The sequence below is a fragment of the Camellia sinensis genome, chromosome 6 (genome assembly GCF_055761805.1).
Source record: "Camellia sinensis isolate YWXY chromosome 6, ASM5576180v1, whole genome shotgun sequence".
NCBI lineage: Eukaryota > Viridiplantae > Streptophyta > Magnoliopsida > Ericales > Theaceae > Camellia > Camellia sinensis.
The window spans coordinates 116,219,097-116,245,522 of record NC_138966.1 but is presented as its reverse complement, the minus strand read 5'-3'; the positions used below and the strand labels follow the sequence as shown (position 1 = coordinate 116,245,522).

Below are 26,426 nucleotides of genomic sequence, written 5' to 3'. Positions count from 1 at the left end.
GTCATAATTTAAAAAAATTAAAAAGTTAAAAAATCATATCATCTTATTTAAGTCACATTACCTCTCTACCACATTATTTCAAACCCAACCCATACTCAATTCATATTTCATAAAAAGTCAAAAAGTACATTTAGGGGTTGTTTGGGATGTTCTAAATAAGTGCTCTTTTTGAATTTTTATAAAATATGAATTGCGTTTGAAGTGATATTATAGAGAGGTGATATGACTTAAATAAGATGATATAACTTAAATAGGGTAGTGACTTTTTAACTTTTTGACTTCTTTAAGAAATGACAAACCTAAACTTATTTAGATCATTTCAGACCACCCTTTAGTTTGACAATTCAAATAATGTACATATTTATGTATCTCAAAATTAATACTTTGTACATAAACACCTCCCATAATAAATTCACCTCTCAACGGCCACAATTTAATAGAGAGCTTTAATGATTGTAACTATTCATTCAAACTAATGGGGTGAACAACCCATGAACGTCGGATTTGGGTCCCAACCATACCCAAATACCAACAGAACACTTAAAAAACAAAAAAACCCAAATATTACTCTAATTTAAAAAAAAAAAAACAAAAAAAAAAAAACTATATATAGTTCTTGGAAGTTAAGTACATATATATATAATCTGGCATAACAACTGCGATCATTTATTTTATAAGAGCGTGATCAAGACCAACCATTACAACAAAACACCACTCAATTAAACATGAGCTTGCTCAAGCTGAACATCCTTTGCTGTCAAAGGAACATCCTCTCCCAAATAAACCTCAAGATGATCCGACAACGTCGACTTGTCGATATTCTCATGGTGATAAGACTTGCAAACGAAGTAGATCACAGTCTGAATGACCAATCCAAACAAAAACAACGTCAACAGCAAAAACAGACACAGTATCCCAAACCCGACTCTACCCGGTACGCTCACAGACTCGCCACCATGCACGACTAGTTTCTCAAACAGTATCTCTATCGCCACCATAGCGAAGTTGAGCTTGAAGAAGATAACAATGGTGATCCACATCTTCCCTTTGATTAGGTTCTTGCTCTTGATCATGGCTTTGAACCCGTATGAGTCTTCTAGGACCGAGACGACGCTAGCAATTTGCCAAACAATGGTTAAGTAGAAGAACCCAATTGCGTATAACCTGACCATGATGATCAAAACTCTTGCAGCGGCATCGGTGTCTCGGACTGTGAATGCCCAGAGAATGAAGAGTAGTGCTGCGACCACGTTGTAGAGGAACAAAGTGAAGAAGCAGCAGAGGAATGTGACCATGAGTCTCTTCCAGACTTTGGGAACTACACTCATCACCTGTTAATAAACAATAAATTAAGGGGAAATAAAGTCACGGTGTAAATTTAGAAGGAAAAAAAATTTAAAAATCAATGATAAAATTTATAAATTTTAATAATTAAAATGTTATATTTTTTCATAATTCTGTAATTTTTTTTACTGTTATCACTGAATTTTAATTTCTTCAAAAATTAATTACCATGTTTGCTCCAGTTTGTTTATACATTATTTTTATTTTATATTTTGGAGTTTGTGTTAAATTATTTGATAACTTCTACTCATGTATATTTATGAGGAGATATAGTTTAAATAAATTAATTATCTGTAAACTTGGGAACTAGTACTTTTAGATCTTACTTTTTAATTGTTAATTTTTAATTTACAATAAGAAGTGCAAAACATGCCACTTTATGAATTTTGTAAATTATATGATGAGCACTTGCAAACTAAACAAAATTTAAATGGGACAACAGAATGTGAAAGTTTATAACTTGATACTGTCTTAAAATTGTTCTACCTTCTCTTGAATTTATTAGTGGAATGAAACAATCTATATAATAAAATAGAAAGATTTTTGAAAATGTCTCTCTAAGAGTATCTTTAATGGTTTGTCAGACGAGTTCGGATCCTCTCTTTGATCATCCTCCTTCATTTCCTCCGTGCAACGGCTGAGATCAGCCGTTGCAGATCCAACGGTTAAAATATATATATATATATATATATTATGAAATTAAAATTTCAGTTTCCTGCCTAAACAAAAATGCAGGTTATACAGCTTTTGTGTATCATTCTCACCCAGTCCCCTTCGAGCTCAGCCCCTTTCTCCTCTACCAAACCCACCATCACCAGCAACCACCCCCGATGGCGACCCACTCCTAAACCCAACCCAGGTCCCTTCGAGCTCAGCCCCTTTCTGTCTGCTTCACAAACCAGAGCCCTCACGCTCGTCTCATCCACCTCACTGAACTCGTCTCACCGGCGACTCTCTCGACGGCGACCCACTCCCCAAACCTAACCCATTGCTTTGCCCTCATTCTCTCTGCCCTCACTTCGCGAACCAGAGTTCCCTTGTGAGCAAACCAGTCTGTGTACAAAGCCGAGTACTTCGCGAACCAGAGTTCTCCAAGCGGATTACTGATACATAGATGCCATTTTGCTTCTAAATTTCAACTTTACCATCTAAAAAATGACGGGTTAAGCACAAAATTGTTGATTCCATGTTGTGAGAAATAACGATACAGGAACAAAAAATTCAGCGTCTTCAATCCAGAGTTAGGTGTACCTTTTATCAGAAGGATCGTATATGGCATTGTGTGACGATCAGGTGTAGATTCTAAGATTTAAATATGGTTGGGAATATGATCAACCATCAGTAAACAATGTTTGTGTTTGCGTGTATAAAACTGCCTATTGAGTTAGTCCATTTTTAACAAAGAAAATAGAATAATGACCAATAAAAGAGTATGAACTGAAATGTCCAATTTGCATATCTATTTAGTCCATTCAGATATATCTTTCGTCCAAATATCTTTTCAACAGCTAAGGAGGTGAAGAAAAAAAAAAGCCTTGATGAGATTCTGAGATAGTCAAGCATTGTGGGGTCTTCTTTGGTTCAATTGAATGTATAAGAATCTTCAATTCAGCAAAAAGTTCACCAGCAAAGGGGGAAAAAAAAAAAAAAACAGAGTGAGAGTGAGAGTGAGTATAAAACAGCCTATTGAGCTAGTTCATTTTTAACAAAGAAAATAGAATAATGACCAATAAAAGAGTATGAACTGAAAGGTCAATTTGCATATCTATTTAGTCCATTCATTTCCTCCAAATATCTTTTCGACAACTAAGGAGATGAAGAAAAAAAAAAAAAAAGCCTTCATGAGATTCTGAGATAGTCAAGCATTGTGGGGTCTTCTTTGGTTTAATTGAATGTATAAGAATCTTCAATTTAGCAAAAAGTTCACCAGGAAAGGAAAAAAAAAGTGAGAGTGATAGTAAGTCGCCGTCGTTGGGAGTGGGTTGTCGTCGGGAGTGGTTGCCTGTGAGGCTGGCTTCGTGGAGGAGAAGGGGCGAGTGTAAGGCTGAGTAAGAGTGAGAGTGAGAGTAAGGTGAATGTATAACCTGTGTATGTATAGTAGCGGGGGTCAGGAAATTTACTGATTTCAATTGTTTTCATTTTTTTTTTAAGCCGTTGGATCTGGGTTATTGAATCTCAGCCTTTGCACGGAGAGAGTGAAGGAGAGAAGGTAAGGAGGGGATCCGGACTCTTGTCAGACATTGTTTGGGAAGGGTTAAAGTGGTTATTTTAGCTACAAAAGATAAAATAGGCTATTTTAACCACAAAAAATAAAACATCACATCAAACGCATAATCATTACACTCTTCTCTCACAAAAAAAGTAAAAAAAGTCAAAAAGTCATTTCTAAACCAAGCTTTTTAGCCCAGGCTAAAATAATCAAAAAAAAGCCAAAAAACCAACCTATTTCCCAAATGGAGGCTCATTAGAGTTATTATTGCCATAATTTGACAGTTGGAGACGAAAAATGAGCTCCAATGGTTGGTTATGGTAGTTGCCAAATTTGGCAAATATCAAAACTTGTATCAAATTTGACATAAGTTTTGGCAGTTTCTATAATTGTCAATTCATTAAGCGAAATCTCCTTCCCTTTCTCCTAGCAAAACATCCCTCCCTCCTGCCTATCATTTTTGTAGAACCAAATACAAAAAAATAGTGTATTCCGGACGGCCGAGCGATCGTATGGCCAGTCGTCCGAACACATCAATTTCTATATTTGGTTATGCCAAAATGATGACTGAATATTGAAGCACCATTGTTATAATTATATCATTTTTTACTATTCATTGTCATAATTTGACAATAACAATATTATTATAACATTTGTCATTGGAGATGTTTTAACTTAATTAGTTAGAATGGCTGAGATTAATCCATCTATGTAATTAAAGGTTGAATTTGCTTGGATCATAACAAAACATAAATTTTTTTTTTAAAATATATCTCAATCACAATTGGTTAGAACGGCTCAATTGATCATAATATTTTTCGTCCCAATTAAAATTATCTAAGATAGAGACATATATAAAAATATAAATGAATAAACATATCTATATTAAATTTGGTGTCTTGAAGTCTATTAATTAAGCCAATAAATAATTTAAAACTCTTATGGTAAATGCCTCTCACATGATCTTCGATAATACATGTCTTTTGAAAAGCTGGTAAAAAATTAATTTTTAGCTTTTTATTCATTTTGGGTCATATCATCTCTCACATAACTTACTCATAAAAAAGACAAAATAAATTTAAAAAGTCAAAAAGTCAGTTTTTTACCAACTTTCCAAAACACCCCAACTATCACTTTGTTTGGTTTGAATTTTCTAAAAACACTTTTTAGAAAATTTTACTTTTTGTTTTTCGTATTTTTTTGTTTTTACTAATTTTTTTTTAATATTTTAAGTAATTTTTTTAATTTTTAGATACACCTAACATAAATACACTCAAAAAGTATAATTTTTGTGATTTTTTTTAAAAAAATTCACTAAATACAAAAAAATATGAAAATTCAGTACATTTTTCATATTTTTGTGTATTTATTTATTTTTTAAAATATTTTTTCACAAATACTTTATTTTTTAGACACATATAAGTAAGATGTATCAAAAAAGTAAAAAAAATACTTAGAATTTTAAAAGTATTTACTAAAAACAAAAAAATACGAAAAACAAAAAACTGAATTTTCAAAAAACTTAATTAAGAAAACTCAAACCAAACACATCCGTAGGGTAGGATTGGGTTTCTCTCAATTTGGATTTGATAAAACTTGAAGGATTCATGACCCATTACAGATCTTGTTCCGATTATCTAAATTGTTTATTATGTAGAATTCTCAATATTTAAAATTTAATTAATTTGATAATTGTAACATTTTAAATTTATCATATTTGTCTCTAAAGATAAATATATTTTTTAAAATAAACCATTCATTTTTTTTTAAAACAAACACATTTAAATGAAAAAGTTACAATTATCCTATCGATCTAATTTTTTTTATGAATAATATATGAGAAGAATATTACAAAATAAATAATTTAAATCATCAGAATGAAATTTATCATAGCCTCTACAAATTTCTTAAATTCTCTCAGGTTAATATTTAAATTGGAGATAAATCCAATCTTATAGGGAATTCACAAAGGCCTTTAACCATAATTCACAATTTCCAATTTTACTCTCGCCTTCTCCTCCTATTTTATTAATTTTAATAAATTAGAGTATTTAATATAATAAATGATAAACACATAGCGTGCTTCGCTAGAGGTTCGAAACAAATGGGAATTCAAATATTAATAAATAAATAAAAAACAGAATTTATAATTAAATCTGCAATAACGTATTAGTTGTTAAAATCGAGATTCTAAAGAGGATCGTTAAAAAAGACTTGTGAATCGGATCGTAAAATCGAATTTAGAATCGTAAAATTTTACTTTTAATGTAAAATAAAATGATAAATTATCCATAATGATAATGTATATATGTTAAATAATTATAAAATCACTAAAGAAAAATAATTAATTTGATGTAATGCATCTTGTATGCTATCAACTAAATTATAAGAGATGTTTGTAGAAAGAATTTATAATCAAATTTCTTATATAGATATACATATATAAGAAATAAATAATGAGATTTTTATTTTCATTTTTTATTTTTTATTTTTTTTTAAGGATTAAGATCGCAGTGTAATCGAGATCGTAATTCGATTCTACATAATTTTATGATTAGGATTGTAATCACTTTAAGATCCTAATGTAAATCGTTTAACCCAACTAGAATTTTAAGATCCTACTATTCAAATCGAGTGGTACTATCTGTACCAATTAGTGTACTAACACTAATTATGACATTATTATTAATCTCACTCATTATATAAATTACAAATACCAATAATATTTTAAATTATACCGAGTCCAGATCCTCTGCCGCCTTATCCTGTGGTGGGCCTTGCAGCGCCCCAAAACGACGTCGTTTTGGGGCCAAATTTCCAAAAAACAAAAAAAACACACAAAAACACAGAATCTGTATCAGAGAAGAGAAAGAGGGGAAGAAATCTGTTGTAAGCAATCTTGTATCGAGCTATGAATTCATTGGAGATGCAAATAGATCTCACGAGGATGATTCAGATGCCTCTTCTTCCCTGATTTTCCCAACCAAATATCAATGGCAGAGCAACATCAAGAAGAAGAAGATGAAACAGAGGAGACACTCTCTCTCTCTCTGTGATCTTCCAATATACAGTGATGCCCAAGAAGAAGATCAAAGCTTGTCATCATCATCATTCTCTTCCGATCAAGACGACTTCTTTGAGTTCTTCAGTGAAGATTGGAGCACTTTGAGCTCTTACCCAGTTCAAAACATTGTTTTCTGTGGAAAACTCATTACTTCTAAAGAACCAAACTCAGAAACAGAGCATACCCACAAGATTGAAACCAGAAAACAAGAAAAACCCAGAAAATATAGGCTTTTTCGATGGAATTTGAAGATGTTTAGAAGTTCTAAATCCACAAATCCGAAGATAAGAAGTGTTTTTCTTCCCCTCTTTTCTCTTCTCTGATTCAGATTTTGTGTTTTTGTGTGTTTTTTTTTTGGAAATTTGACCCCAAAACGACGTCGTTTTGGGGCGCCGCAGAGACCACTGCAGGGTAGAACGGCAGAGGATCCGGAAAAGTATAGAGAGCTTAGATATTATAAACAACATTAAATTCACAACCAACAAACAATTGAACAATGATTCATTTATTTTTATATATTAAAAACATGATTGTTAAAATCGCGATCCGGATCTTAGGATCGTATGATCCTACGATCCTATTTTGCCAAAACGATCCAGATCGTTGTAGGATCGATGTTATAGCAGGATCGCAAGTAGGATTGTGTAGGATCGCATGTGATCGTGTAGGATCGTATGGGATTGTATAGGATCGTAGATAGGATCGTAGATTTTATGATTTTTCACCTTATTTTTAATATGTATCATTTTAAGTTTACTTTTTATCTTTTTTTTTTTAATAGAAAGTAGGATCTTATGATCCTACGATCCGATCCACCAGACCCTCTCACCGGTCCTACTTAGGATCCTGATTTTAACAACCTTGATTAAAAATTCTCTAAAACATATAAATACCTTCTTGAAAGTCACCGGTCGAGTGGTGTAGATGGAGGCGATGGTGTAGACGACAGCAATGGTACAGAGGAGGAAGAAGACGAGGAAGCAAGTAAAATACGCTAATCTGAAGAGCCACAAGATGGTCATCTCAGAGGAGATGAGGTCGGAGAGCTTGTCGTGTTTCTGCGTGCCGTCCAGAGTTCCACGTAACTGATATTCATCGTGACGGATCTTCGAGAAGAGGAGTGCATAGACTTCCATGTGAGCTAGGAACATAAAGGAGAGTGGGAGGATTAAAGCTAGGCTGATTTGGCTGAATATCTTCCTCCATGCTATGATGATCTTGTATGACTCTGCGTAGATGCCAAAAAGGCCTAGAAATCGCATTTCTTCTTGTTCTCTATCCATGGTGGTTTGGTTTGGTTTGGTTTGGTTTGGTTTGGTTTGGTTTGTTTTTGCTTCAATGGAGAGGGGAGGAGAGTAGAGGATGGAGGAGATGAAGTTGAGGAGAGGGGTTGTGAGGAAGGAGATTATAGGAGATGGGGTTTGGACTTTGGACTTTTTTATCCCTTGTTTTCCACTTAAACGACCTAGTCAAGGTCTCCTCTTTTTGTTTGTTTCTTGTTTATTTTCTTTGTTTTTATAAATTTTATTGGATTAGAATGAAAAATGGAAAGAAAGAAAGTTTTCACTCTCCACTCCATTTCACATGTTCCTTTATCTTCATTTTGTATCATCTAATTATTGATTCTTTATTTGGAGATAATCATTCAAATATATATATATATATATACCCAATCAAATCAAACCTTAAGTCCCATTAATTAAGATTGGCAAAAATATATATATATATATATATAAATAAAGATAAATAATATATTGCCAAGTACTTGATGATATATATATATATATAAATAAATAAATAAAAGGTGATACATAGCGGTACATAAGTGATGAAGTATTTAAGTGTAATAATATTAAAATAATACGATACAATATAAAATACGCACTTTAATTATGCAGTATAAATTGTGCAAAAATAGTACTACCTATGCCATACAGAATACTATGATATACTGTAGTGTTAGTCTATACTACATATTTGACCATATTTAATCAAATTTGTCCAATAAAAAAGTGACAAAAAATTAGCACATAATAAAAACTTGAAGAGGCAGAAAAATAAAATACGAGTGGGACATTAACTAGTAACTCCACATTATGGTGAAATTTGTCACAATAGTTAATAACTAGTAGTACAATGATAATGTTTATCAAATTTGTCTCATAGTAAATTTTTGATGAAAAAAATGTTAAATTTTTTTTTTTTGAAATTTGCTTACAATAAATTTATTCATGATGAAAATAAGTTTGAATTTTTTTTTGGCCTTCCAACTGGTTATTATGTGCCTCATTTTCTGTCACTTTTTTATTGGAAAATTTTGATTAAATATGATTTTTTTTTTTTTAAAAAAAAAATTAGTGCATTTCACTGTTAGTAAATATTATCTAATGTAATAATTTGTGAAAAAATATGAGCGGAATATGAAATCATAAAACAATAGATAAAAAGACAAAATAGAGGAGAATAAATAAAAGGATATTTCATTAAGAAAAAAATATATTTTTATAAAAGGATATTTCATTAAAAAAAATATTTTCATAATAGTAAAGTTAATTTAGCAACAATGCTACAACCCTAAAGATGTGATAAAAAAAATTTAACCTTGTACTAACAAATATATAATAAATTAAAAGTTGACGTAAATTATACCTAATCATTTTAATAGGGGTGTAAATCTGGTTCAGCCCATGTCAGGCCTCACGGACTCTGGCCAAAATTTGGGCCAGGCCGACTCATGGGCCAAAAAATTAAGGCCAGACCCAGGCTTAAGCTCAGGGTATTCGGGTCTTGGGCGGGCCGATGGGCCAGCCTAATGGGCTTAGGCTTAGCCTCGGGCTTGGGCAAGTCTGACCATTTTTTTCCCATTCTATGAAAATTTTATTATTTTTCATTAAAAAATACACTGGGTCTCAAGTGGGCTGGGCTTCGGGGCAGGACCTAAGTGGGCCTTAAGCGGGCCGATGGGATGGGCCACAGATTGGGCCAAGCCGGCTGGACCCACGGGCTGGGCTGGGTTTCAAAACGATGGCCCAAGGGCTCGGGCTGGACTTGAGCCTAAACGGGTCGGGCCAAGCTTGGGCAGCAGGCGAGCTTCAGACCACCCATGAGCTGCGAGCCATTTTTACACTTTTACATTTTAAGTTAAATTATACATCTCAATCCTTTTTTTTAGTTTTACATCAATTTTTTATTATTTATTTTTTGACATAATGATTATGCTTTCCATTTCTTTGATTTATGAGCAAAATCCATTTTCACTCCATTTATGATAAAAGGGCGTGACAAAAAAGGAAGGGGCATAATCGTAGTTTATCTTGAATAGTGAGGTGATTTTGTTAGGAAGGAGTAGCATTAATCAAGAGTGCTGCAATTAGCGAGGAATTCTATTTCCACACACTATTTCCTCTCTTTTTACTTCTTTTCTCAATACACACACTAAATAAATTTAAATTATTAACTTTCACTCAATACACATCCTATGATACCAAAAACACCCTTACCATCTTCATCCTCTAAACCCTAACCCTAACAAGCCACCACTACTTTTATTTTTTCAAGGTAACTGGTATTGAGTTTCATCATCTGTGGATGACATAAACATTTTTTTTTTGTTACATCTATGCAAATTGGCAATACCTGTTACAGTTGAAACAAATTGAAATCTACATAACCATTCAAGATTCCATTTCAAGGAGATAAATTCTGAAAAATTGCTCAGATCAAAATTAAAATTGCTCACTGATGTTCACTTTATTGCAGAGCATCTAATTTGGAACACCCTTATATTTCTCTCTCTAATAGTTGCGAAGGGAGCAGAAAGTGGAGGTGGCGGCGATTAGCTTGGCGGCGGGAAGAGACGAAGGCAAATGAAGATCACAGTGGTAGGTAATGAAGGCGGAGGGAGATCGCAGTGGTGCACCACTATTTTTCTCAGGCAAAGAGAGGTCACAATGGTGGGGAAGAGGCGACGAGAAGAGTGGAAGAGGGGAGAGACGACAGCCATGGATAGTGATAGTGGAAACTGATGATTTGAGAGAGTTAGAGTTAGGGTCAGGGTTTTGGGAAATGAATATTTTGATAATTTAATTTTAGGACAAAAATGAAATAAAAAAGAATCATTAAGTGTGTGGAAAGAGAGGAAATAGTGTGTGGAAATAGAATTTCCCGCTATTATCACTTACTTTTTTTCTTTGGACCCCCATCTCTTTTATTTTTTTTAATTCCAATTTTATCCAAATATAAAATTACATTTTTACCCTTATCCATAATATTCTAACCCTAATTTCTCAAATATCCTAACCCTAACCCTAATTTCTCAAACCCTAATCCACCAATCTTTTCACCACCATCTCTACCTGCAACCCTTCTCTCTTTCTCTCCTCTTACCCACTAGTCTTCGAGATCCAAGGCATTCGCGTTCAAATCAGTTACTACCATTATTAACATTATGGAACAATAGATGATAGATACATATAGATAAAGACAGAAAATAAATTTGGTCGTGTTACAAAGAGAGAAAGAGAGAGAGAGAGAGAGAGAGATGATGTGGAGATCGTCGTGTATTTTTCTAAAACAGAGTCTGTCGTCGGCGATTCAGTATAAGTCGAAGGCGTCGTTAGGGCTGAGGGCATTGTGTTGGGATGCCCATGGAGGCGGTAGAAGTGGTGGTGGTGATGTAGTCGGAGGAGGAGAAGCGGATAATAATAGTATGTCGTTTGCGAAGGTGAAGAAACTGATAAAATTGGTGAATGTGGAAGTGTTGAACATGAAATGTTAAACATGAACTAGATCTGAAACACACACACACACACACACACACACAAGGAAGGGGTCGTGGTGGTCGAAGGTTGTGGAAGGGTGGTTGCCGGTGGGGGAGGTGGTGGGACATCAGGGATGGGACTACCGATGGTAGAAAAATTGTAAAAAAATAGTTGGGGTAAAAAAGATGAGGGGTATAGTTGCTATTAAGGTGGGGGTTCAAAGAGAAAATGGATGAGATTCATTTTGTTGGATAGGATTCAAAAAAATGGAGAGTCCAAAGTAAAGAGGTAAGTGCTAATAACAACCCTCTTAATCAATCCAAAAAGGATGGCGATGACCAGGGTGAGTATGGTCCGGATTGGTTCGGATTGAGGTAAAATCAGGACTAATTGGTTATTTATGGTTCTTGCAAAATTAGAACTAATTCAATCCGTTTAAATCGTGGAACCAATCCAAACTAATCTATTTAAACACGAATTGGATCGATTTAGGATTACGGATTCACATAATTACATAACAAAAACATATATATATATATATATATATATATAATACATTTTAATTTCATAAAAACATAAACATAGCATCATATTAGTTCTACAATAGTATCATATTAATTCTACAATAGCAACATGTCTTTCCACAATACTGACACACTGTTCTAGAATTTAAACAACCATAAGAAAACTGGTTCCACTATAAGTATTTAAACAATTATAAATTAAAACTAAAAACCAACAAACAAAAGTAATAAAAGAAGATATTATACGGATTTATGTTTGGGTTTAAGTTTTATATAGAATAAGAGAAGATACTATGCGGAAAGGTGTATGATATAAATATAGACTATTTGTATACGGTCTGGATCAATTCTAATCTAGAACCGTGGGTTTCAATCCGGAACCGATCCACGAATTACGAATTTTTAATTTTTCAATTCAGAACCGAATCACGGATTCAAAAAATCAATTCAAACCTATCAGATTAGATTGGACCAGATCGAATTACAAATTTCTTACACAGCCCTAGCGACGACTGGTTGGTTTGCTTTTCATACAAAAAAATATTAAATAGATCTCATATAGTATTATTCTCGTAATTTTTAAAAATTTTAATACATATCAAATGAATTATTATTAACTCTTGATTATTTAAAAATATATTACTTTATAATTAAATTAAAATATCACGTAAATTATATCAAATAATACTATATGGGCTTGTTTAATTACAAATATTATAGTGCAAGATTGTAATTACTAATTTATGAACTGACAATCTCATATTTGATTATCAATTTTATTAACCAGATAATATGTACGGTGAATCTCTAATCCGACAAAATTGGTAAATTTTTAATATTGAGATGGACTGAAAATCATAATTTCAAATAAAAAAAAAAATAAGTACATAATAAATTATTATCTCACTAATTTAATTAAATAAATAATTTTATATTAATTTATAAAATTATTAACCTTTTCATTATTAATTTTATTAATCAAACAAGGCCTATGTCTAATAGTTCCCCGTTCCATACGCAAGGAAAGTTTATCAGGAGCGGTCTTGAGTCCCCTTTCCAACCCCAGTTGGTGAGTCAACATACTAGTAACACGCCCCACAGACCACGGCTTAAATGACCAATAATTATCTGGTCTTTGTAAAATATCATATTTATCAGTCTTGAATTATTAAATTTAAAAATCTCAATTTATCAGTTGGTGAGTCAACATTTACGCCCCACAGACCACGGCTTAAATGACCAATAATTCATCTATTATTCAATTAATTTGCATTCATTTTAGTAATTTAAATTCTTTATTTTATACAATTAATTAAGAAATTATATGAGTAAAAAATTAAATTGATCCAATATAAATTGTCATATGATTAGATCAATTTTATTTATACGACCTATATATTTTAAAAACATGCCATCAATAATATATGTGATTGAATCATATAATTATTTATGTCTTATTAATCTAATTTTTTACATGTATATTTTTCTTAGTTTGTCACATGAGTTGGGCGATTCGAATTATTGACACAGGTACAAATTAGTCTCAAGTAAAAGACAAAAAAATTAAAGAATATAAGACACTTTTTACTAAATTCGATACATTTTTTAATATTTTTACATATTTTCAAGATATTTTTTACACACTTTCCAATATTAAAGTGTAAATTACACTCATCTCTCCTGAGATTTTTGACAATTACAGAGACCTCTTATATACTTTCAATGATTACAGAAACCTCCCTTATTTTTTTGATATTGTCAAGATTTCCCCTCCCGTTAATTTAAGCCAAACGGTGTTAATTTGATTGTGTAAATGACCATAATACCCTTTACAATACCCTTTAATTGTAGTTTACATATATATATATATATATATATATACATATATATTAAATTATCATTTTATTTCTCACAATTTTTTTTTTTTTTTTTGTATTTCATTGACTTTGTATTTTTTTTTTCCACTACAAGTTTTGAGTTTAAAAAAAAACCATTAATGAAATTAAGAAAGAACATCCGTGTTTCTTATATGAATTAATTTTGAGATTTAATTTAATAAAAATAATTTAAATGAAAGAAACAAAGATGGAGATAGATTTCAGATGTAATAAATAACAAATTATTTGAGTATTTTATTATTTTCAAATAATTTATTTCTTCAAGTAAAATTATATTTTAATTAGATGCAAGAAATGACAAATTTAAATAGTGTATTATTCTCAAATAATTTTTTTTTTTATCTTTCATTCCTTATCATTTAATGTTAATTTATTGTAATGTGATTAGATATTTTTTCACTTTTATTTTTATTTTTAAAATTTTTATTATTTAGGTTAGAAATATTGACTTATTTTTTTAATGATAATTAAAATTTGAGAACAATGTAGGAATGTGAAAAGATAAAATGATAATTTTTTTTAAAAAATATATATTTATGAGATAACATTTGGTAATTTTTATAAGTCAATTTTTTATTATAAATATGAAATGTTATTATGTTTATTTTTCTTAAAAAAAATTTAATACACAAATATGTTTACAGAATAAAAGAAAAATTCATGTTTTGTATGGTATTGGGTGATGTTAGCTAACATTGATGAAAGAGTAAAAATGATAAATAAATATTAAAAAAAAGAAAAAGAGAAAAAGACAGAGAAGAGAACAAATAATAATAATAATAATAGTAAATTACATGGTGTTGCTATTTGTTGCAATAATACTATGAAAAAATGAATAAGAAAATAACAAACAAGAATTTTTTTTTTTTATCAGAAAAAAAGGGCTCTGTGGTGTCATCATGGCCCCGTTGGGCCCTAGCCCTGGGGTAGCCGGTTGCCAACTAGAAATTAACCCCCACCACCAGGGCACCAATGGAGGGCAACCACACGCCGCAGCAGAGGACAGGGTTTGAGGTGAGTATGAGCATGTTCTCAAAGAGATTTCAAACGCCCTTCCCAAGAATCGACCCTGGCTCTCGGCTAGGGAATGTGCCGCATCCTCCACCAGACAACCAACCTTGGTGGTAAATAACAAACATGATTAAGACCCCCACTCCTCCTCCCCCCTCACCCCCACTTCCACCCCCACCACCACCCCTCCTCCCCCCAACACACACGTGGGGGTTGGTGATTGGAGAAGAAAAAAAAAACAATCTGGCCAATCACAGCCCACCGGGGGCCCTGGGGGTCACCTCTAGTGGGGGTCCAGAGCATTTTTCAGAAAATAAATAGAAAGAAAAATGAAAGAAATAAAATAAAATAAAATAAAAAATGGAAAGAGAGGGATAATTTCTCTAATTATGTATTTTTCATAAATCAAATACCTATATGTATTTTTAAATTTTTATTCAAAATCTAATTTCTCAAACTAATTATTTATAAAATTGGTGGTCTTTTTAAAAATAAAACATCTTTTATACTCTCTTCCGTAATTTTTAAATAACTATTTGTATTTAATCTAGGGTTTGGCTTCCCTTAGTCCATGATCGGACGGGAGGGTGCTGTTGGACACGTGGGGCCCACCACGAGTCCCGTTTTGATAATCTGAACCGTTCAATATGTAGAATTCATCGAGTACTATATATTTGTTAAAAAATCACGCTGATTGGATATTGATAGCTATGTGATCAAATCAGTTTTGTAAAAAAAAAAAAATAGATGATGAAAAAATAAGCGGTTAACAAAAATGTGATTCAATGAAATAGTTATCGATATCCGATCAACGTGATTTTTTATAGGCATATAGTACTTGACGATTTCTATACATTGAACGGTCTAGATTATCAAAACGAGAATCTATGATGGCCCTCACGGGCCCAGCAACACCCTCCAGTCCAATCACGAATCGGAGGGAGGCCAATCCCTTTAATCTAGTATATGGTTTAATGGCGATCAATTTATTGGCTTCATTTTTTTTTTTTTTTAGATAAGGTAATGTTTGGTTATTTTACTCTCTCTCTCTCTCTCTATATGCTTGTTTTAACAATTTAGAATTTTTTAAATATTGTATAGAATTTAATAATTTTGTTTAATATTATTAAAATAATATATTGGTCTTTATTAATTTTTTGTAAAACCTCAGCAGAGATGAGTGAAATTTACTATTTGAATATATAAAGGCAATCTTGAAATTTTTTACTCATAGTACAAGACGTCAGCATAATGTCATCATATTTTGTTAAATAAATTAATAGAAGATTAACGGGAATCTTAATAATAGTTTCAAAAGTAAGAGTATTTTTGTAATTATCAAAACTATATGAGAAGTTTCTGTAATTATCAGAAATCTCAAGAGAGATGAGTGTAATCTACCCAATATTAATGTCTAGAAGCACTTATTAACATTTATCTTTATGTAATTCAAAAAAACAATTATAAAATGCTATTGATTAAGCACACAGATAACTGTTTTTGAAGAAAACTATATAAATTTTGCTAAGTTACAATAATGTGAAAATCATGCTGTGCATAATATGTGGGGTCTCACATGTAATTGTATCTTCTAATTCTCTTATTGTATTTTATCTTTTTTAGATGGGGACTAATTGTCTTATCTTAGCAAACAAATGTGGCAATAATCTGCCATTGCTAGGCAATTTACTGTACATGATGTAAGGACACACTAATTAAAGGAAAATTCTATAGTGTACATTCTAAAGGGATCTGCACTGTATGCCCCTAATTACAACTTCTGATAATTTTTTATTAAGATTTATTAAGGTATTAGTTACAACTTAATTATATATATCATAATATTAATTAGGATTCATTGTAATATTGGTTATCATAATATTCTAATTATATCTTATTTGTTGTTTGGTTATGTAGGAGAGGGTTCAAGAAAGGAGTTGGAAAATTCGAAAATCTTCGAAGATCCTTGAAGAACAATTTCGAATTCTCTAGAATATGATGAGAGACTTAGATTCTTCAATAATCTCAACTTAGGAACACAAAAACAAAGGAGATGATGGAGATAAGAGATTGGGTGAAGAAGAAGGCAAAATGGCTAGAGAGAGAATAATGGCAAGGCTCTCCCATGGATCTCCTACTTTCACTCTCAAGGTTGATAATGGAGATGGGAAATTAGTTCTTTCCCAAGAGTTAATTCTCCAAAAATTCATCCCTTGTAAAGCTATGGGTGGGTGCTATTTATAGGCACCTCATGATGTAGGATGGAGCTCATGTGCAAGGCACATGGGGAATATTCTCTCTAACCACTTTGTCCGAGGAGGTGACTTCTCCGAGGATGAGGAAAACCTCGAAGAGGAGATCAATCCCTCGGCGAACCCTTCTTCTTAGCCACACCTAACCAATGATCCCCAATCATCCCAAAGGGTCAGGGGTAGTTCCAGAGGACGTCCTGCCGCAAAATATTGCCGAGTCTCATGGACCCCCTGGGGTCGTGCCACCTCGACCCGGGTATAGGCTAGTTTAACCGAAGAGTGAATTTGTCTCCACTCACCGTCCTCGGGATCGGGTCCTTTGTTCGAACTCCATTACGCCCATGGTTCTGGTGCGTAGATCCCGGAAAGCTCCGAGCCCGCAAGTGTTCTGGGACTCATTAACGGAGCGACTTCTAGATTGCGTTTGAATCCGTTCGAAGCCAAGTACTTCGGATCTCTAGATTTGTAGGTCCGAATCCTTTCGAGTCCAAGTGCCTCGGATCTCTAGGCTTGTTCAATACCCTTTCGAGTCCGGGGCCGTGTAAGTCTCTAAGTCTCTAAGTTCGTGGATCCGAACCCCTTCGAGGCTTAGAGCGATTCAGCCCGTTTGATGGCGATAAATCCGGGCCCACCAATCTTGGACGTGCGATAAATTCGGACCCACCAATCTTGGACTATTGGGCCTAATTAATTTAGTGGGCTTAAATTAGCTCCTCTTACAGGTTATAACACTTTTTTTTTTTTAATTTTAATTATAACTTTTATAAAATTGAGTTATGCCATTTGTAATCATCAAACCTACAAATTCTTCCCTTTATTGTATCCCTCATGTCTCATAACACAAGAATTAGATGAATCCAACTCTTAAACACATACCCGCCCGCACCCATCGCATCTACTTACCACAAAACTAATCAATTTATGACCGACATAAAAATGATCAACTGACACAATTACTTCAAACACATGATTGTAGAGTAAGAAATAATTGATCATCTTGAGATGAAATAACCCAAATTCAAATATTTTTTAAAATACTAGGAATTTTGGATATGATTCCAAGAGTTCATCTCTGAACATAATCAATACATGTAATTGTGATCACAAAAAGCAACAAACTTTCATAAAAATATTAAAATGACACAAAAAATTTGCACAAGACGATTTGAGCATTGAGCTTTACCAATGGTAGGAGAGAGATCTCCAAAGGTATCAGAATTTGGAAGTGAAACTCAAAAGAAGACTACTCTCCCAAATCCAGAGTCCCCAATCAACAACTTGAACAAGTAATCAAACTCCGGTTGACTCGATGAAGCATCCATTCTTTTCAACGATTCCAAAACACAAAATCGAATCCCTCAACCACTACCACTGTGACGATCCCATTACGTATAATAATTAATTAAAGAAATTTGAATTTGAATTGTCTATTATTCTGATTTAATTTGAAATTTATATGAATTATTGAGTCTGATTCGTAAATGATTTTATTAAGGATTTTTTTTGGAATTAGAAATTGAACATTCAAATGGCCTAGGGAGTTGGAATTGATGAGTTAAATCAATTTAATTTCAAGAATTGAACCTGTTGGAAATATATTTCTTCGAAAATAATTAATTTAACAGAATAATAAAACAGATAATAAATAAATACAGAGCTTTAACTTACAACTTTCTGTAGAATCAAACTTAGAACAAATTTTGTGATTGAGGCCAGTGTTTGGACACTGTGTCTTTAAGACAGAAATTCGTCCTCTCCTAGGTGCTTGAGAATAACGGACGTCCTGCCTTCAGGATTCAACAATCACCCCAAACAGATGCAACACTGCAAACTGATTGTATAGCGAACCAGGCTGTGATTTTTCGAACTCACACAAGATGCAAAATGAAGAATGTATGTTGCAGAGAATGGAGAAGACTGGAACCGAAAAACTATATATCTAATTTGGAATGGAGGATTGCTATATATAAAGGCAGTGTAGTGCCAATTTCGGAACAGATAAAACCGTTATGAAGAACAGTCGCGACTGGCCGGAAATTAGAGAAGGCTTATAATCGAAAATTTTGAATTCAAAATTTTAGTATTTGAATTTTTTCCCGCAAAATTTATTTGAAACATTTCAAATAATTTTGGAGCAAAAAATAAAGGACGGGTTACACCCACACCCGCGCCCGCGCCGACCCGGCCGGATGGACGACGGTTGTGGCGCGCGCGTGTTGTGATGGTTTTGGGTTTGTCCATAACTCCTCCTCCTACAAAACTTGGGTATCCCTTGGGGCCCAACCCAAGGTCTCCAACTTAGAGCTTATAAACACATTGAAACTCTTCCACGTTTCCTATGTGAGACAAGGTTTTAGATACCAACTCATGGGAACCATGCCAAACATTTTCATGTTTATAAGGCTCACTTTGGTATCAATTTCTCATTCACTCGTAAATAGTTTCGACCACCCGAGTATATATTCTTGTTCACCACATGGCAAGGAACGTATTGCCACTCGGACCCACCCAAACCGAGGTGTGGGACCTACATTAATGAAAGCTCAAAATTACCGGAAATTAAATGGTGATAAACCATTTTAATGGTGATAAACCATTTTTCTCTAACAATCCCCCACATGAATGAAATTGAAAACGAATATGCAACAACATGCAAACACTGAGAGTACAAAACTGAAAATATCCTGCAAAGGATAGGTAGCTTTTGGCTTTGAACCTTCCCTTGTGAAAGACGATCGGGTTTACCGACTGATTAGTGAACATGATGTCTTGAACTATTCTACCATTGGTGTAAACCGAGATAACAATCTGTCACACAGTTTTATTTCCATACACAATCTGGTTCTATCGGTTGTGCCCATTTTGGCCCTAGACAATTCCTGGTTTTCCTGAGTGCTCTAGAGAATTCAGCCTTTTACCAATTTCTCATAGAACCGGCCCAGTTCACACTCATATAGGTGATTCTCATTAAGAGTATTCTGCTATGCCCCACTTGGATTTCCAAGATATGAATATCATTAAAAGCAAAGCTTAACCTGATTTAGCGCTACAGACATCACTATGTTATCATAGGAAAGAGTAGGAAAATTTTTCCTTAGTGATACTAATGAGTCACACATAATTCGGTTGTCCCTTTGAACCTAGATTTTGGGATCTCCAGTCAGCTAGGTTGGGTTGCCATTAAGGCGACTCTTTAGTTAATAGGCTTTAAACCCATTCCCCTCGATGATCTTAAAACTTGCTCTCTGGTCAAACCTTTGGTTAACGGATTCGCGATATTATCTTTTGACCTCATATACTCAATGGATATAATTCCATTTGAGAGCAGTTGCCTAACAGTATTGTGTCTATGTCAAATATGACGAGACTTACCGTTATACATAATATTTTGTGCTCTTGCCATTGCTGCTTGACAGTCGCAATGAATGCAAATGGATGGCACAGGTTTTGGCCACATCGGGATATCCTCTAGAAAGTGACGAAGCCACTCTCCTTCTTCACCTGCTTTATCTAAAGCGATAAACTCGGACTCCATTGTGGACCTTGCAATGCACGTCTGTTTGGATGACTTCCATGAGACTGCTGCACCTCCCAAGGTAAAGACATAACCACTAGTAGACTTGGAGTCTTTAGTGTCTGAGATCCAATTCGCGTCACTGTAACCCTTTAATACTGCAGGATATCTCATATAGTTCAGCCCATAGTTTCAAGTATACTTTAGATATCTAAGTACCCTAGCTATTGCTGTCTAGTGGTCTGTTCCTGGATTGCTTGTGTACCTACTTAATCTGCTAACTGCATATGCTAAATCTGGACATGTGCAGTTCATGAGGTACATTAAGCTTCCGATGATCCGGGAGTATTCTACTTGTGATACACCTTCACCCATATTCTTCATCAAATGAAGATTAGCATCTATAGGGGTCTTAGCGAGACGATCGTCATGCTTGCTAAATTTCTCAAGTATTTTATCAACATAATGTCCTTGAGACAAGGTATATCCTTCAGATGTCTTTGTAATTTTTATTCCAAGTATAACATCTGCTATTCCCATATCTTTCATGTCAAACTTAGAGTTCAACATTTTCTTGGTAGCTTTGATCATTTCATTATTACTACCAAGGATGAGCATATCATCTACATATAGGCAAACAATGACATATCCCTTTTCTGTGTTTCTCACATAAACACATTTATCACATTCATTAATTTTAAATCCATTTGACATCATTACATTGTCAAATTTTTCATGCCATTGTTTGGGTGCTTGTTTTAGACCGTGAAGAGACTTCACAAGTTTGCACACTTTTTTCCCTTGCCCTGGAACTACGAACCCTTCTGGTTGTTCCATGTAAATTTCCTTATTCAAATCACCATTCAAGAATGCAGTCTTAACATCCATTTGGTGGATCTCAAGATTATACAAAGTTGCAATGGCTATTAACATTCGAATAGACGTTATTCGTGTTACAGGTGAGTAAGTATCAAAATAATCTACTCCTTCAGTTTGCCTGTAACCCTTAACCACAAGTCTCGCCTTGTATTTATCAATTGAACCATCTGGCTTCATCTTCCTTTTAAAAATTCACTTGTAACCAAGAGGCTTACAGCCTGGTGGAAGATCCATTAATTCCCATGTATGATTTTGCACGATTGATTCAATTTCACTATTGATAGCTTCTTTCCAGGAAGGAGCTTCAGGAGTGGACATAGCTTCTTTGAAAGTTCAAGGCTCCTCTTCCAGTAAGTATGTCAAGAAATCAGGACCGAAAGTTTTTTCTGTCCTAGCCCTTTTACTACGTCTGGGTTCTTTCTCGACTTTTTGTTCTAGATTTTCCTCAACCTGTCCTTGATCATTATCAAAAGCAGTATCATAAGTCCTTTTAGGCTCTTGTGTCAATTTACAAGGAAACACATTTTCAAAAAATGATGCATTCCGTGACTCGATAATTGTATTGACATGAATCTCTATGTTCTCACTTTTATGTACTAAAAACCGATAGGCACTACTGTTGTTTGCATAACCTATGACAATACAATCAACAGTCTTGGGTCCAACTTTAACCCTCTTCGGTTCTGGTATTGCCACCTTAGCCAAACACCCCCACACTTTCAAGTATTTATAGGAAGGCTTTCGACCTTTCCACAGTTCATAGGGTGTTTTATAAGACTTCTTATGAGGAATTTTATTGAGAATATAATTAGCGGAAAGAATAGCTTCCCCCCACAAGTTCTGAGGTAACCCTGAACTTATTATCATGGCATTCATCATTTCTTTTAAAGTGTGATTTTTCCACGCAGCAACTCCATTTTGCTGAGGTGTATAAGGTGCGGTGGTTTGATGTATTAGTCCTAATTGTGAACATAAGTCACCAAATGGTGCTTCATATTCACCACCTCTGTCACTCCTTATAGTCTTTATTTTCTTGCCAAGTTGATTCTCAACCTCAGCCTTAAATTCTATGAATTTTTCTAAGGCTTCATCCTTGCTTCGTAGCAAGTATACATAGCAGTATCGAGTGCTATCATCAATAAAGGTTATGAAATATTTTTTTCCTCCTCGTGTTTGAACAAATTTCAAATCACATATATCACTATGGATTAGATCTAGAGGTTTAGTATTTCTTTCAATTGACTTAAAAGATGCCTTAGTCAATTTTGATTCAACACATACTCCACACTTATGATTTCCATCAATATGAAATTTAGGTAGATATTCTAAGTTAATTAATCTACGCAAAGCACCATAATTAACATGACCTAATCTACCATGCCACACATATAAAGACTCAACAAAGTAAGCAAAAGATGTGTTATTCTTATTAAAAGTAGGAACCACTGTCATTACATTTAGTTTAAAGAGCCCACCGCTCAAATACCCTTTCCCCACGTACATTCCATTTTTAGTGAGTACAAATTTGTCAGATTCAAACACAAGGCGAAACCCATTCTTGCTCAACAATGATCCAGATACCAGGTTCTTCCGAATTTCTAGTACATGCAACACTTCTTTCAAAGTAAGCTCTTTGCCTGATGTCATCTTGAGTACTACTTGTCCTTTGCCTTCAACCTTGGAGGTAGAAGAATTGCCCATATAAAGTTGTTCTTCATTATCTACCATTTGATATGTGGAGAACATCTTTTTCTCAGAGCAAATGTGGCGTGTAGCATCTGTGTCCACCCACCATGTTTTGGGGTTGTTTACCAAATTCACTTCAGACACCATTCCGGACATATGTAATCCCGAAATCATTGCACAAAGATTTTCCTCCTCTGTTATGTTGGCTTGAGCAGGTTTCTTTTTCATGGTTCGTTGAGTCCGACGCTTGTAATAATCTTTGGCACGATGTCCTTGCTTGTCACACACATAGCATTTGCCTGTGAAGTTTTGAATCTCTCTAGTCTTTGAACCAGAGCTTTGTTTTGAACTCTCACCAGGATACTTCCTCTTCTTACTGTTGTTCTTAGGCTTTTGTTCCACCACATTAGCCTTGGCCTCCATGAGATGACGCCCATTTTTGTTTTCAGACCCACGGTTGTCTTCTTCAATCCTCAACTGAACAATCAAGTCCTCCAGTGACATCTCTTTGCGCTTGTGCTTTAAATAATTCTTGAAATCCTTCCAAGACAGCGGTAATTTTTCAATTATAGCTGCTGCCTGAAAAGACTCGCTCAGAGACATACCTTCTGCATGAATTTCATGCAAGATAAGTTGTAGATCTTGGACTTGACTAATCACCGTCTTGGAATCTACCATCTTATAGTCCAGGAAGCGGCCAACAACAAATTTCTTTGTTCCTGCATCTTCTGTCTTATATTTACGATCCAAGGAATCCCACAACGTTTTTGTTGTCTTGATTGGACTATACACATTGTATAGCGTGTTGTCCAATCCATTGAGGATATAGTTCCTGCAGAGAAAGTCTGCATATTTCCATGCATCTACTGCAGGGACAACTTGCGCATCACCCTCATCTTCTTTCAGAGTTGGCGTATCTTCTCGTAAAAACCTTGCCAAATTCAGGGTAGTTAAATAAAATAACATTTTTTGTTGCCACCTTTTAAAATCGGTACCACTGAATTTTTCAGGTTTTTCCCCATGGTTCACTGGAACATGTCCATGACCCGGGCCATAAGTCAGAGTAGGAGTAACAACCGGAATATAAACCATCGGTAGAGGCACAATGGGATTAGGAGCAATAACAGTACTCTCAGTTGCCATTTTTCTAATTAATAAAATAAATTAAAATAAACAGAAATTATTTTCCAATAGAATAAATAAACTAACAAAATTCTGGAACAAAATACTCTATAGGAAAATAAATAACAACATAAATGTGAGGAGAACAAGATTTTATCTTAATTGGAATTTAAAAACAAAATAGATTATATAGTATGAACAAAAACAAACAAACAATCTGTCAAAAGATTCAATTAAACTGACCAAATTAATTATCTACCCAAATTAATCAAATAAAAGACCAACAGAATATGACCAATTAAAGTAACCAATTACAGATTCATACTTGTGTAAGAAACACTACAAGTTTATTTAAACTAGAAAAAACAGAATTCTAATGATACATTAACATTAATAAACCAGTAAACAAAGTTACTGAAATTTGGAAAAAGAATAAACAAACAAACTAATAACCAAATAATTTTATTCAACACAGTGCATGTGATAAAACTACTTGTGCATTAATGAAATAAAGAATAAAACAACCTATCAAAATATTATCATTCACCAGTGGATCTCAAATAAACTGGAATCTACACACAAACAACTTTAATATTCTGTAAATTTATTTTTAATCGAAGAATATATGCACTGGATTATAGAAGTAAAACAGGAAACAAAGAAGGTAGTTTCTGTCTTAAAATTGTTGGAAATATATTTCTTCGAAAATAATTAATTTAACAGAATAATAAAACAGATAATAAATAAATACAACTTACAACTTTCTGCAGAATCAAACTTAGAACAAATTTTGTGATTGAGGCCAGTGTTTGGACACCGTGTCTTTAAGACAGAAATTCATCCTCTCCTAGGTGCTTGAGAATAACGGACGTCCTGCCTCCAGGATTCAACAATCACCCGAAACAGATGCAGCACTGCAAATTGATTGTACAGCGAACCAGGTTATGATTTTTTGAACTCACACAAGATGCAAAATGAAGAATGTATGTTGCAGAGAATGGAGAAGACTGGAACGGAAAAACTATATATCTAATTTGGAATGGAGGATTGCTTTATATAAAAGCAGTGTAGTGCCATTTTCGGAATAGACAAAACCGTCGCGACTGGTCGGAAATTAGAGAAGGCTTATAATCGAAAATTTTGAATTCAAAATTTCGGTATTTGAATTTTTTCTCGCAGAATTTATTTGAAACATTTCAAATAATTTTGGAGCAAAAAATAAAGGACGGGTTAGACCCACACTTGCGCCCGCCCCGACCCGGCCGGACGGACAGCGGCAGCGGCGCGCGCGTGTGGTGATGGTTTTGGGTTTGTCCATAACTCCTCCTCCTACAAAACTTGGGTACCCCTTGGGGCCCAACCCAAGGTCTCCAACTTAGAGCTTATAAACACATTGACACTCTTCCACGTTTCCTATGTGGGACAAGGTTTTAGATACCAACTCATGGGAACCATACCAAACATTTTCATGTTTATAAGGCTCACTTTGGTATCAATTTCTCATTCACTCGTAAATGGTTTCGACCACCCGAGTATATATTCTTGTTCACCACATGGCAAGGAACGTATTGCCACTTGGACCCACCCAAACCGAGGTGTGGGACCTACATTAATGAAAGCTCAAAATTACCAGAAATTAAATGGTGATAAACCATTTTTCTCTAACAAGACCATATAAGAGTCTAATTAAATATTCAATCTAGTTTCAATTTAATTTAATTGGGTCCAAATTTGAATTAATTAAGCTAATGTGATTATGAGAATTAGGAAGTGTAATTATTATGAATTAAATTTACTTATGAGGTGTTTGATTTAAATATGTAATTTATTAATAGAGATTTTGAGTTTAATTTGATATTTGGAGCCTCCTCGGAGTGGAATTAAAAATCTGATTCAGATTGATAAATTTAAAATAATTAATTGGGCTCTAATGGAAATCAAATTAGGTATGATTATGTGAGATTTGTGATTAGGTATAATTAATTTAATTATGTGGTAATCAAGATTTATTAAGATGAAATGTTGCTTAATTAAATTAAGCAAAAACTTAAATTGAATTATGAAAGAATCTAAAATTGGGGGTGTATGTGGGTCTGTGTGTGCTAAGAAATCTGAATGTGCTGAGAAACCTGTGTATATCTACTGAATTCATGAGTGTTTGAA

General features: G+C 33.8%; 1 protein-coding gene across 1 annotated transcript; it reads right to left on the bottom strand.

Annotated features, from left to right (window-relative positions):
* Nucleotides 1-613: 613 nt before the first annotated feature.
* Nucleotides 614-8,016, bottom strand: LOC114285548 (uncharacterized). Its single transcript, XM_082874580.1, has 2 exons — nt 7,511-8,016; nt 614-1,331 (listed from the first exon to the last, which is right to left on the bottom strand). The coding sequence occupies exons 1-2, from the start codon at nt 7,898-7,900 to the stop codon at nt 720-722; spliced, it is 1,002 nt and encodes a 333-aa protein (XP_082730706.1). The 5' UTR covers nt 7,901-8,016; the 3' UTR covers nt 614-719.
* Nucleotides 8,017-26,426: the final 18,410 nt, after the last annotated feature.